General features: G+C 39.7%; 1 protein-coding gene across 1 annotated transcript; it reads right to left on the reverse strand.

The window, feature by feature from the left end:
• Positions 1-684: 684 nt before the first annotated feature.
• On the reverse strand, positions 685-14,120 carry LMLN (leishmanolysin like peptidase). Its single transcript, XM_066323102.1, has 17 exons — positions 13,955-14,120; positions 13,558-13,655; positions 13,431-13,461; positions 12,812-12,894; positions 12,248-12,365; positions 10,868-11,046; positions 10,134-10,239; positions 9,792-9,886; positions 8,913-9,030; positions 8,035-8,142; positions 7,240-7,316; positions 6,540-6,650; positions 5,687-5,819; positions 4,934-5,093; positions 4,011-4,141; positions 3,196-3,406; positions 685-2,607 (listed from the first exon to the last, which is right to left on the reverse strand). Exons 1-17 carry the CDS (start codon positions 14,111-14,113, stop codon positions 2,513-2,515), a joined length of 2,013 nt encoding a protein of 670 aa, XP_066179199.1. The 5' UTR covers positions 14,114-14,120; the 3' UTR covers positions 685-2,512.
• Positions 14,121-14,608: the final 488 nt, after the last annotated feature.

A 14,608-nucleotide genomic window follows, 5' to 3' on the forward strand; every position in this document is an offset into this window, starting at 1 on the left:
TTCACAGGCAGCTGAAGGGCTGCACGACAAAGAAATTACAACTGAAATCTCAGATTATTAAGGCAGTAACAGTTTTACTTCACTGGATTCACTGATGCAGCTACTTAGCAGGTACTGGTGAACCTGGCCACAAGAGCTCCAACAGGCTGATAGATTTTTCCCTGTCAATACAAAGCACTACATCCCCTTTCTCTAATTAATGCATACAATTCAGAAGTAGGTAAGCATCAACTTTCTAAGCCGTCTTTCAGTCAATACTCAGGAAGAGAGATTAAAAGAAGAAAAGCCCTCAAGATAAACAACTCTGTAGAAGATAAAAATATTCAATTAAATATGACAAATCTCACACTTAGACAGGAGACCAGCATATCAAATACTGAGAACAATAAATTAACACCAGTTAAAAAGTTTAACACTTATAAAGTTAACCAGAAAGTTCAGACAGTGCAAACATTTCACAGTAAGAAAAAGTAACCAGTAATTTCTTTTCAAGTATCAAAAGCATTGTTGTTGAGTGATACCAATTCAACTGTATTATTGCACAACAGACAAAAAATACAATATCAACCTCCAGGACCTAAGATGTATTCTTAATCCTTTATGTTTTCTAGGTATCAGTTTACATTGACTGTTTTGTGGATATATTAAAAACACTTATCAGTGTGAGTGTTTCATAATTTCAATTTGTACAGTTTTAAAGCATTTGAGTCCTGACTTGTATTGCTTCCCCAAGACACTGACTTAAGGCTAGCCTAGGCCTTGCTTAACCTGCAGTTAAGGAGAACTAGTCCAGTGCAAGGTGCTCTCAACTGTGATGTCTTCAGACAGTTTAAGGTTGCACCTTACTTGCCTCAGCAGTGTCATAAGAGTTTCCTTAAATAATAAAACAAACAAAAACAAAACCAACAACAAAATCAAGTCCAGTAGGCACAAAGAATTTGTTACAATCATGATGGAAGTCCTATTATTACAGTACAATTGTAGCTAAAGTTGTACTCCATCTCCCTACCTTTCATTTAGGAAAAGGATCCAGTCAATGACAATTACTATATCACAGGACATTTAAGAAGCAGAGTAACATCATCTTTCTCCCTGTATCTGCATCTTTTAGTGCACTGGGAATGTCTGCTCCCTTAAATTTAACACTTTTCCAGGAGTGAAAACTGTCCTAAAAGGACAGACAGTGGATTGAACCACAGAGTTTCTTTATCTCTGAACAGCATTATTTATTACACATTATAGTCAGAAATAAATAAAAAACATCCTTGCAAGGGTCCTATAGAACAGCTGTCCTTATCCTGACAGATTTTACTCATTTCCTTCCTCATATAATTCCTCAGTGATTAATTTTTTAGCATGGTGTGCCCTCATGTGGCTCAAACCATCTGATTCTCAACTTATTACTAACACTCAAATAATCCATAGTATTTACATGTACAAGAAAAAGTAGAGGAAAAAAAAAAAAAGAAAACAGATTAGGCTTTCCTTACACATTCAACATAGTTTTTGGTCTAGAGACAACAGCATGATCCTGTAAAATTATAGCTGCCATTGCTACTGGTTTGCTCTTCAACAAGAAGTGAGAACATCTGCAGTAATGTTCATACTAGTTTTGAAACAATAATGCCATTATTCATTATTTGAGAAACAAACCAACAAAATTAAAAATAAATATAAATTGTATCACAAATTTACAATCTGAGTATCAGTACTGAAATGCATTTGCCTAGCAAACTCTTGAGAATTTTCCAATGTGATGTATTAAATTTCACAGTAGAAGGGGCACATGCTAAATGAAAATGGGATTTCTAGACAGTTGTCCTGGTTACCAGTCTGAAATTCCATTTTGTGCATGTAGGAAGATGTAATAAGCCCCAAGAATTAGCTGTTTTACCTAGCATGAATTCTAAGGGGTCTCAAAGCTGCAGAATCAAGTTGTGGAGGCAACTGCCAACCACTGGTCTATCCCACTACATTCTTTCCTCCCCCATAAATTGCAGGAATTGACAAAACAAACAAATTACCAGCCTCTTTAGGCCTGGGTTATCAGCAGTGATGACAACAGATTTCTACATGGCTTTTGACTAAACCACTGAGGTATATTTCCAGTTTGAGGATGCTTTGCTACCAATCACACAACAGATGTAACAAAAAAACCAGCCCTCAGTTCTATTACAGAAGAGTTCTCATTTCAGATCTTGACTGAGCTTCCAGACAGTCTAACACAGTTGGCAAAAGTGGATCTTGTTGCTGCTTCAAAAAAACCATAGGTTGAAATTCAGGAAAATACTGGCACTTACTGAGATGGACAAGGTAAATTATCCTCATCTCAAAACTCTGCCTGCTTTCATCAGCACCTCCCTGACTACTGTGTGCAGCGATACTTGCCAGGGGAGATGAAGTTCAGCAGGAGAGAGCTGCCTGTAGAGACAAAACCCCTGTGCTCCACAGTAAGGAGGGCAGCAGCAGGATGAGTATCATCTCACAACTTCTTCTTGCCCCAAGCTCAAGTCTATGCGCAGAGAAACAATCCCATTAGCAGGGGAACTAAGTTGGCCACCAGCAGCCAAAGGGTTACAACCAGGCTGGATGAGCAGGAGCATAAGTCTAAAATATAAAAAGTTCAAAAAAAATTAAATTTTACATTTAAAGACAAGATAAAATAGCAAAGAGAACACTAAAACCCACAAAAGAGTGAAAGCAAACTTCTCGACAAAACATGAACTGGTATTTAGCAAATTAAGCTTTTTTTACCTTCCTCAAAAAGAAAACTGACTCTGAGCTTTCTGCACTACAACATGAACATTATCAATAGGAGGTTATACAAGTGGGAACTCCCTTTCCACCAAGGTGAAAATTTATAAGATTACAATAATGCTATGGCCTTAAAAACACAGATCAGATTTCCTGGCAAGTTCCCAGGCTAAAGCTAGATCTCTGGCTTGATTACCAGAAGGAGGCATGAAATGAAGGCGTTATGTTTCAGACACGTTTCTCCTGTGTTAGTCACTATTCTGCACGACTGCACAGCAAAAAGCAGGGCACCTTTGCTATTTTCCTTTACCTCCTACACCTGGGATCTTAAAATAGCTATAGCCTTTCTTTCCTGTTCCTGACAGTCAGAGCTGACACAAATCTTTGACGTTTTCAGATATTTAACACAGAAGTTTTACTTCAGCATAAAAGGTAACCTACCAATGGGTGCAGCTCTTGTTAAGTTAGAAGCTGGAGGATCCCTCTCTGGGGGACAGGAATCACAGAAGTCTGAGCAAGCTGGGCAAATCAGATTGCCAACGTGTATCCAGCCATTCATCTGTATGCTCACAGTCAACACCTGGCCTGAGCGGCTGCACAAGTACACAGTGTCCTTGACCCACACATGCAGCCCTTGTGGAGAACAAGAAACCTTAAAATAAAAGAGTCAAGTCTGTATTATGATTTATCAGAAGCAAGTGTTTTAATGCACACTGAGCAACTACAAGATTCAGGAATGCTTTAAAGCACTGGCTATACTCTTTTTGTGCAATTATGCAGATCATCAGCTGAGAATGAGTAAAACTTGGCTTCTGCTAGTAACTACTTTTGTAGAGTTGTGCAGTTACTGTGACACCCTTAGTGAGATAGTCCCAAAGAAAATGAAGATTAATAAGTGACATGTGCACACTGCTTTCCACCTCTGAAAAATCAGTGACTAATTAATATTAAGCTTCAATAACACAACATTTCTTGGAAGTATTCCTTCTTAACTGAGGATAAAGTGTCATGGGGTAAGACGGGTGATGCCCCTAGTGAGACTGGAAGCCACCCCAGCAGTCACACACTTAACTTACCTAAATTACAGGCTTATGGTTGGAAGACTGTTTTCAAAGTATGTTATATGATCTCTATAGATTACAATGTCCAGTGTGCAGGTGCAAAGTTTTAACACTCACAACCTACATTTTAAGCCTGACTTTTCCCTTTAGGGTTATTAAAAAATAAAACCCACCAAAAACCCAACAAATACTTACTTGATAACATCCACTACCCCAGTCAGGGTAACTGAGTTTCCTCCTGCACTGTTCCATAACAAAAGCAGATTTCTGAATAAGACATACAGAGTTTGGTCCATATTTCTCTGCACCATAGTTTTTGGTAGGATCTAAGGTAAAAGGAATATACTGAATTACAACTTAACCAGAGGAACAGAAAGGCCACATCAATTTAAAAGGTTATCTAATCAATGTACTCCACATGCTATTCAAGGTTTGCTTTTGGAATATTTCAGACCTTGAATTATTATCAATTTGGGAATTATACCATCTTGAAAATAACATGAGAAGAAACACAAGATTTAAGAAACAAACAAAAAAATCATCTAACCACCAAAAAACCCCAACAAGCAAGCACTTTCCATCAGAGCTATGTGGTTATGTTTGCCCTCAGGGAATGCCAGCCGTGATTGCTGGCTTGAGGGCAGAGGGTGTTTATTTTTGAGACAACTGCACAGACAGGTAATATCCTACAGCATCCTGGAGCTCTGCAATACTCAACATCCATGCATTACACTAGGAGACAAGTCCATGTTCTGGTAACTCACAAACACCCTGGCCTTGAACAAAAAACCTACAAAGGTGAAAAGTGCAATTATGTTTCAGAGACTCAATAAATACACCTCCCCTCCATCTTTATCTTGTATTCAGATCAACTGGGGGTATCTGTTCATTCCTCATGCAATTCCTGCATTAGATATGTGCGTTTGCCTCAGGTATACAGAATAGTTGTGCTATTCTGTAATAGTTGTGCTCTTACCACAGCACAGTGTTTACACAGCTCGTGCTGTGAGATTTCATGAGTGAAAAAATTCACATGCAATTCCTTTGACTGCAGCAAGTCCATTCCAAGTTAACAAATGCCATCTCTGCAATACCACCCTGAAGTCCTGAATGCTCACCTGGTTGGTTTTCAATTATTCTACAGTCTGAACTGCGTTGAAATTCACCACTTAAATGCCAGCTGAATTCCTGACTAAAGGGACAATAGTCAGCAATTTCTACTGAGCCACCATAGAAAGGCAAGTCTTCTGCTGGTACTCCATTAAGATTGTCAAAGTACTGCAAAACAAAATACAGTGATGGAACAGTTTGTACAGAGGCAAGTGTACAGCTGTTTTTAAATAGACCAAATCACTACATCTGGAAGAACATCAGCTGTTACTACTCAGGAATGCTATTAACAGCACCTTACAATACCCATGAACCAGATGAGCCAGAAGTATTTAGGAATACGTAAATAATGCAGAGATTCATATCTGCATGTATCACTCCTAACTTCTGCCCCTGATTCCCTTCTTTGTAATAATTTCATTCTTTAGGATGTAAACAGAACAGATTTCTTAGTGTGCAGTTACAAAAGAATGGGGAAAGAAGTCCCTCAAACAAGACGTTTTGGGGGATTTCTGTTACACAGCAACATTTCTATCTGGTATTTGGCTAGACAGTCAAGCAACATCATTTTCTTTTATTAAGATCACAAGGGGTTTTTATCTGTCTTCAGACTCCTTGTAATAAACTAAGTAGACATTTTTTCCAGTATCTACTGTCATCTGATTGTTCAGAAGAAAAAAAACTTGAAACAAATAGAATCATCAGGATGCAAAGCTCAACAATGAAAACACTAATTATTTGTCAAGTAGCATCCATTATACCTGATATTCCTGAGGCAACTGCTTTGGAAACTTCTGCAAGTTACACACTGCTACTGCTCTTTGGTCCTGCCTGCAGGTTAACTGCAAAGGATTACTTCTCAAAGTGTCGCAGTATGGACTGATTAATTGCTTCCTCAAAAACAAAAAGCAAACAAACAGAAACAGAATAAAAATCACATCAGATCAATTAAACTGCTTTACATAAGCAGCCTGTCAACACTGTTTGCTCCCATTCTCCCCTAGTCGCAGTCAATCACACAAAGCAGCACTGACTTCTCTGGAGGCTAGTTTTTCTTATTTGTCTGGTTATGACCTTTCTGACTTAAAGAATATCAAGCCAGCAAACAAGTAACAAGGCATTCACCTATTTAGTCTTAATGACACTGCTTTGTAAACTTTAAAGAAAAAACCAAGCAAAACAAGCCCACTGTGCAGATGTATCCTAGAAACATATGAGGACTGTAAAGAAAAGAACAAAGAAAGTTGTAAGGAACAAACAAGGCAGGCTGTGTTTTGAAGATGGCTATCATCTCCTTCAGCTGCTTTCAGTACAGTCCAGTAATGCAAAATAACACAGGCTGAATTCCCAATTAAAAGGGAGAAAATAAGAAGGCAAACACTTTTAGAGTAAGTCCTACCCATCCTCTCTAAAGCAACAGCCTTCTCATAGTGCAAATGCATTCTACACCCTAAGATGTCTGTATTTATTGTAATTGGGTGGGATGCAAGGCAGCATCTCTTCCATCTCTACTGACCTCTACCTCTTTTTACTGAGTTACATTTGAAGGACAAATGTAAACAAGCATCAGGGTCTCCTCTTTATTTTTAATATTTTTTTTAAGACTATTCTTACTTTTGTCTCTTCTGGTCAATCCAGAATTTGCAGCTCTTCATTACAAAGTCACAGCCTTTATTGCGTCCCCAGTCTAATTTCTCTGCCATGCTGTAATTTGCTTTATACCATCTGCAAAAGTATTTTGAAATGAGAATATAGTTACTTCAAAAATTACTGTTCTGATTAATACAACAGCAGTTCAAAGAATTTCATATTATGCCTTAAGGTTTTCAAATTAAGATAAAGGGAAACTGTGTCCCCTTTTGCCTATAAAAATACATTATGATTTCACTATTTTTCAAGTCACAATGAAAAAGAAGAAAATTTTGTGATCTGCAAAGGAAAAATGCACACAGAAAGATGAAACCTTAGGCAATTTCCGTTTTCTATCTGCAAGAAGAGCTGGAAAAAATAATCAATATGTATTGCATGCAATTGAAAGAAAACTTACATTAAGATAAAAAATAAATATATGCTATAAACAGCACTTTGCATTGCAATGACTGGTTTTTTAAGGCTAGATCAATGGGTTTTGAAACACATGAAGAAAAAGTAACATTGAGGGTATGACTTCTTGTCTAATGTAAAACTAATTATGCTGATCATCTACTCTGCTGCAGAGGGATAAGTACAAGTGCATCAATTTGAAATAAAATCAAGTACAGTGAAAATCAAACACAAATGAACCAAAACTCACCCTCCCATTCTTAATTCTTACCCTGTGTCTTCCATTAATGCTAAGGTGATCCTGGAAAAGACTCGATTCTGAGTGTGGGATCCAGTCATCGCTTCATTCTGAAAGTTACCAGGTTTTGATTGGTAAGCCACTCAAAATCATTACTGTAAGAAAATGCTTCTTATCAAAAAGCATTTTCTTTCTCATCTTTTTTTACTACTGACAATCAAATCCCACACTCCTTCATAAAAAGACCATCATTAAGCATTTCCCTTCTTGTTTATCTCACTGCGTAAAACAACGACTAGACAATGTGCCTCAGCAAAAAATATCCCACAGCACTAAGTTAAAGATAAAAATTAGCTCCAATGTTAAGAAGTGTTTCCTTGACCAGACAAGTTGCTGGAGGAGGCATGGCAAAAGCTAAAGCCAGGGCACATGAATAAAGATGAAGACAAAGTAATAAATAGAAAGATGAAGTATTTAAGAGGCAGAGGGCAACAAAACTCAATTGACTCAAAGGAATACCCCCTTTGCCCTAAAATGGGAGCTAACCTTCTCAAAAGGGTAAATGGGAGACAGGACTAAGAGACATTCAGCTTTTCAGTAACGCTTGATCTCATATTCTGAGACTTAGCAAAAAGGCTAAAAGACAGATGTATCTAGAAATTGGACTTTTAAGTATTTAAGTATCAAGTACTATTTGTGATGATTTTCAATGAGGTTTGATACTCCATCATTTTCAAGCCTCCAGTAGGTACCACAATAAACCTAAAAATCAAGTCACAGGGAGCAGATATTGCCACATCCCCTTCCATTCCTAGGATCAGCACAAACCTCCAACAATCTCTTCTCCCAATGATTGAGCTCAGTACCCATGCCACCTTGATTTTCAAGCTCCATTCCCTCTAGAATTGGACAATTAAAATGCTTTCGAGCTTCTTCCTAGAAAGAAAAGATTTCAACTCTCAAAATACAGATACCCACACGCAGTCCTAGTGCTCTATAATTATCTATGACAAGTATTTCAGCATTTTTCTACCATTTTGTTTTCTACTCAGAGGCTGACTAAGCAAGCACCCCAACAGCAAGCCTATCACACTATCTACTCATCTCCTTGAAATAAATGAGCAAAACTAGAGGTAATTAATCCATGTTTGCTCTATATACTGTCTTAGATTTAAAACAAAAAGATTATTTGCGGCCAAATATGATTAACACTGTGACTTATTTCCAAATTCAATTTGTTACATTTGAGCATATGTTCTGTTGGGGGCACAAAGAGAGAGTCTGAGGCGTGGGAAGCAAGAAAGATTTCCAAAAATCCTCGAGGAATTTCTTTCTAAACATGTCAAAATATTAATATTAAAGGAGCAGGAGATGTCTTAAGTCTGTAGGAAAACATCTAGAGAGTAGGATTAAGGAATTTCTTCAACATCAGTTTTGTTTAACCTTTTATAATTTACCTTCCAGTCCTTTCATCTTCTCTTTCTATGTCAATTTATTTATTTCATACTGTCTGTCACTCATTTTCTGCTTTGCTTTAGCCACACCCTCTCAATTATACAATGTTAATGGCACAGGCTTTGGGCCATACTTTCAGGGAAGGGAATTCTGTGTTAGGCTATTGCTTCTTCAAGGATAAGAAATATTTATGACTCAAGAATGTCCTGGCAACCTTGGCATACAAAGCTTGAAAGGAAATGCAGACTTACGACTACCCGAGGTGTCACCAGAAGATGAACAGTGTGGCGCAGCATTTTGCCACCACGTATGTCCCAGAGCCTCACTGCTTTATGAACAACTTTATTGCTCCACTGATACAAACCTAGGCTGTAAGGAAAAGATTTGGTTACAAATCCTTCCCACAAGACAGGTTATTGTGCAAAGATATATCTCCATAAGAAACAGAATCATGGATAATCTCTGCACTCCCTTCATGCTTTCTAAATTAAAAATTTTTATTATGCAACATTTCTTCTTTTTAGAATGTGTTTAGTATCCACACAACTGATTTAACAAGGCAAAGTAAGATTTTAAAAAATATAATCTATAAACTCAAGGCACATTTTCTACAGTTACCAAAAATGTAAGAAATCAAAAGAAACCCCTCAGTATTGCTATTATGAAAAAAAAGCTCTCTACCCTTCCATGTCCTAGAAGAATATCTTCAATACCAACTAAAAAAAGAAAAAAGAATGTAAACTATTCATTCTGTAACAAATCAGAAAATTCATACAGCAGATTACACACATTGTCCACTCTGCATAACCATAAATCTTGACTGATATAAATCTTAAAAATGAACTGCACTGACATTAGACAGCATGGATAAGTATAAGGCTTAACTTTCAGTCTTCTGATAAATTAAATAATGTGTTAGTTTATATTATATATGGATAATCTAAGTGCTTAATGGCAACATAAACAAAGACTAGAGAGTCACCACAGACCACTGTTTGAACATTATAAGGGAAAGTCACTCTAATAATGGAATGAAGTTGGATTTTCAACAGGCAAGAATACATCCTAAAAAACCAATATGAAAACATCCTTCAGTGGGAGTACCAAGAGGTCCATAGAATACGTAATACCTTTCATTAAAAGGAGGAAGTCCATCTGCATATCTTGGTGTCAAAGGTTTTCCATCATCATCACGATAAAATGCAAACAGTCCAGCAGAGAAACCCTTCAAGTCAAAAAACAAGCACATGGAAACCTTTGGTAAGACACTCACATACAAAGTCAGACACCATGAAAGAGTCCCCACACCCACCAGAGACACACTGGAATTACAACACTCCAAGGCAATTAACACAAATCGAAGGAGGCAAAGCAAGAGCTTTCCTCCACCAAACATCCTTCTCACGGCAACAAGCTGGAGGCATGTGAGCAAGCAGGCAACCACTTCAGGGCAATGTTTTATCAATCCTTACCAGTGCATGGATTATCTCGTGTTTCACTGTAGACAACATGCCAACAAATTCCTGAGCTTGTGTTGAAATCATGTTTGGACATAAGTTAGCATATCCTGCTATTGGCCTGGAAGACAGTTTTTTAAGTTAAAAGGGTTTTGGTAAAATACTACAAAATTCAAATCATTTTTCACTTGAAGCAGCGGCAGATTTAAAGAAGATAGACTAATGTAAGAATACATCCTTCTCAATAATTTCTAAATGCCTGTTAACAACACAGTGATTTGTTTACTGTTGGGATGGGCGAGATGGGGTCAATCAATCCCTATGTTCGGTATTCTGCACAGGTGTCAGTGACAACAGTGCAAGAGATCTGAATTTTAGGTAAGATCCTAGGGATGCACAAAGTCTGTGACAGTGACGACAATTGAAACAGAAACAAAAGCAATGTAAGAAGGAACTTGCATTCTTTAAGTTTGTGAAGTCATGACATTCACCTCAACAGAAACAGGACTCTGAGATAAAGTTTAGGCATTAACAGTGGAGGATCAACTTTGAGTCCTGTGCCTCGACTCTGCAAGTTAAGCACTATTTGATGGATTTGTGATTTTACATAAATGCAGTGCTTGTCTATCTCAACAATGACTCCTCTTTCGTTATCCAACGAAGGCAAACAATCCAATTCCACATCTGAACAACCAAAAAAATTTGAAAGTTTAGTCAAAAAGAGAGTTTGCTACAGAGGGAATACTTGCCTGTCCATTTCAGCTTCCAGTTGGCAGTAGGCTGCATATGCAATGATATTTTCATGGCCACACCTGTCAGTAGTGAGGGCACTAACGTAGAGCACAAAGTCAGCATCTCGAACTCCCTCCTGGTCAGGTGAGCCCGTGGGCCTGCGGTGCCAGTCACTGTCATTGTACACCCTGCATTGCTGCACAATGTTCAGAGGGAACAATCAAAATACTTCACTTATGACCAAAAGTTTGCATGACACAATTCAATTAGATTGAAGCCAAGAATAAATCCTTCTATAAGACAGCAGAAGATAAGGAAACGCCCTGTAAAGAACAGTAAACAAAAATAGAGCCAAGGAATAACTTTCAAATGACTAGTCCTTTTGATTTATTAGACACAAGGAAGGTGGCAGCTTTAAAATAAAACAAAACCTGACAAACTTCCCAGAATTAGCACCTTGTATTTCCTATAACTTAAAAAAAATCTTGGCTCACAAAACTGATATACATAAGTAGCAACAGCATTTCTCATTTAATCTATCTTTTTAATGATACAGTTGAAACTTCTAAGTTAAAGAAAGAAAACCAGTAATCTACTGATCACATACTGGAGCTGAATCAAGAAAACAAGTCTGAAGCATTTCTTGTACCATGCTCCTGAGTCAGCAGATAACCTCTTCAAATAAGGTCTTCAAAAATCAACTATTAACTCGCTGAAATTTCAACTCATTGAACCAAGGAGAATAACAAAGTGACTATTGGCAATTTAGCAAGCTCCAAATCTCATCTTCTCCATACAGGCCATTAGAACACAGGCTCAGAAGATAGTAACCAGTTCAATTTTTTTTAAATTTGAGTTTTGATTCAACAACATAAACAACAGAAACTCACACTAATTAAGTTTTTCTATTCTTTCATTCAGACTTAGTGATCTCCAGCAAACAGGTCACTTATGCACAATTACCAATTGTTGCCTCAAGTTTGCCTGTTTTTCACTTTTTGCATTTTGTTCTCACGCAGCTTCAAGTAAACTATGTATATTATTAGAATTGTTTACATTCTTCCTCTCTAGGAGGAGAATGATGATTGATGGTGATGGTCACCAAGGAGGTCAAAGAAGTGGCTACCTGTGTAGCCAATCTTGGCCTGTCTGTAAATTTGTACATATATGGAGTCAGAAAAATAAAGTAGAAGCTTTTCCTGCTTGACCTCCTGCTGGCCTGCGTCGTCCTTTCATGCTCCTAACAAGTGTGACCTTCCGTCACAAGTGTGACCTCAACGGTGGGAAAAAAATTCAGCCGTCTGTGTCTGAGGTCACAACCAATATTCACTTTTTCATTAATTACCATAAACAGTAATGTTTCAAATATTAGGAGACACTTGGACAGCTGAGCTTACCTGGAGGTGTTTCTCAGGAACTATAACTGGCCCACACCTTGTATGGTCTGCACAGGCTTTTTGGCAATATCTGTGAGGGTCAGCTTTTCTCCTTAAATATTGGTTGGTCACACATTGCCTTCAATGAAACATGAGACAGTCAATGCTTTCATTATTAAAGGAGAACTGCAGAATTGTCTTACAGCACTATTGCTGGCACTTGATATAACTTTCACAGTGAAAATTGTTAATTACCTTACCAAGGAAGACATAATGCTTCCAGTTGTTAATGGAGCATCCACATGTTCAAAGAGAGTTTAGATCAGGTTCATAAATGGGGGTACATATAAAAGAGAACTGGCAGCATATTTATAGCTTTGAATATCTCTGCTACAACAAATGCAGGTATTGCTCGTGGAAGATTGGCAGATTTGTAGGAGAACATCTGCCATTGGCACTGGATCAGATGGGTCACTGATCTGATTCAGCAGAGCATTTCTTACACTCTAATCTTCTTTTAAAGGCTATGCAGCACAGCGTTAAATATCGAATATAGCAAGTGATTTTTTAAAGACTTTCACACACCTGCTCAGCAATATAGCACCAGCAGATTTGCGCACTTGAAATGTCTTCTCCAAATAAGATATAGCTTGTGGGAAGAGTTTGTTCTGAAAAGAACAAAATTAGAGTCACCCAGTAGCAATGCAGACACAACTCAGCCCAAAGGCATTAACTACCAAGTCACATAAAACTTGCTAGATATTGTGGTATAGCGGAATAGAGGAAAGTCTGACTTGCTAACAAGTTTAGTTATTATCAGCATATTTAGGAAATACTTTGTTTCAGTATTCCCATATGTTGTTATTGGAATGACAAAACGGGAAGGATTAATTAGAATTAATTTGAATTAATAGGAGTATTAATTAGAATGTACAGCTTCAAAGAGGCTTTTAAAAACTATATACACATTTCTCACTGATACCTTTGCACCTTGGGATATAGCAAACACCTGTCAAACAACATGCAGCAGAACTGTGGAATCATTTGTTATGGAGGTATAATCTATAGACCAAGCTTTGGTTTCCTGGACTACAAGAATACTAAACTGCTGTCGTTCAAGGTTTTAGTTAAACTGGCCTAAAACTTAACTTCAGCTATGTAATAAACCACATACAAACAAAAAGGGGAAGCAAACACAACATACCTTTATAAGGTGTCTTTTCTCAGACAGCAAACTACATTTAAAAAAAACAAAACAAACGAGCTTAGTTAACAAGGCTTCCATTCTCAGCCATGGGGAAAAAAAAAACCTGCCACAACATTATACTCACTCCTCAACGCTTCTGTCATATACAATCTTAATTCTTAGCTGTTGATCCACGTTTCTCTTCGAGACGTGATTTTCCTTTAGAGGAACTTGATAGACGACCTGGCAGGGAGAGGCAGGAGGCGCTGGCTGAGGCAGCTCACCCGGACCGACACCGCACCCGCGGCCCTCGCTCCTTCCCGCCCGGCAGCACCGCTCGCTGCCAGCCCCTGGCCCTTCCCTCACCGGCAGCAGGATGCTCCGCGCCCGCCCGCCGTCCTTAGCGCCCGCAGCCGGGGCGGCGGGGCCAGACCCGGCACTGCCCGGCCCGACAAAGCCGACAAGGGACGGATCCAACAGCGGGAACGGCCAACAAGGGAGCCTCTACCCCCAACACCCCTGAAGATTCCCGCCCACCCCACCTGGTCGCCGCTGGGTACGCGGTGGTCACAGGAGGAGGAGGCGGAGGTGAAGGGAGGCAGCGGCAGGAGCAGCAGGAGCCCGGTGGCGAAGGCGGCGAGCGGCGGGCGGCAGCAGCAGCGGGTGGGCCGGACGCGCCCGCCGCCCGGCTCGGCGGCCATCTTGGAGTGCCCGTCCGCCGCGTCGCCATGGAGGCAGCGCAGGGGGAGCGGCCTCCGCCAACGGGCGGGCGGAGCGGGCGGGGCGGGAGCGATCGGCGCTGTTGATTGGACGCGACGCCGCGAGGGGCGGGGCCAGGAGCTGAGGGGCGGTGGCGGGGGCTGCCGGCGGTGAGACCCATAGTGACTGGGTCGAGGGGGATGGACAGGAGCTCCCGGATCGCCGAGGCCGCCGCTGAACCATGTCCCCAAGCGCCACATCTGCACGGTTTCTGAACGCTTCCACCGCCTCCCTGGGCAGCCCATTCTAATGCTCGACCACCCTTTCTGTGACGGAAGTTTTCCTAATACTCAGCCTAAACCCTTGAGGCCGTTTCTTCTTATCACTCGTAACCTGGGAGAAGAACCCAAGCCTCATGCGGCTACAACCTCCTGTCAAGGCGTTGTAGAGAGCAATAAGGTCTGCCCCAGCCCCCTTTTCTCCAGGCTGAGCCTCCC

Source organism: Sylvia atricapilla, chromosome 7 (assembly GCF_009819655.1).
Source record: "Sylvia atricapilla isolate bSylAtr1 chromosome 7, bSylAtr1.pri, whole genome shotgun sequence".
Taxonomy (NCBI): Eukaryota; Metazoa; Chordata; class Aves; order Passeriformes; family Sylviidae; genus Sylvia; species Sylvia atricapilla.

Excerpts from the sequence above, each read along its gene's own strand:
- LMLN (XM_066323102.1), bottom strand. The coding sequence starts at position 14,113 with ATGGCCGCCGAGCCGGGCGGCGGGCGCGTCCGGCCCACCCGCTGCTGC. Across the intron at positions 12,366-12,811 it reads GGTGCTATATTGCTGAGCAG|GCAATGTGTGACCAACCAAT; the intron begins GTGTGTGAAAGT and ends GTTTCATTGAAG. Across the intron at positions 2,608-3,195 it reads AACAAGAGCTGCACCCATTG|ACTTATGCTCCTGCTCATCC; the intron begins GTAGGTTACCTT and ends TTTATATTTTAG.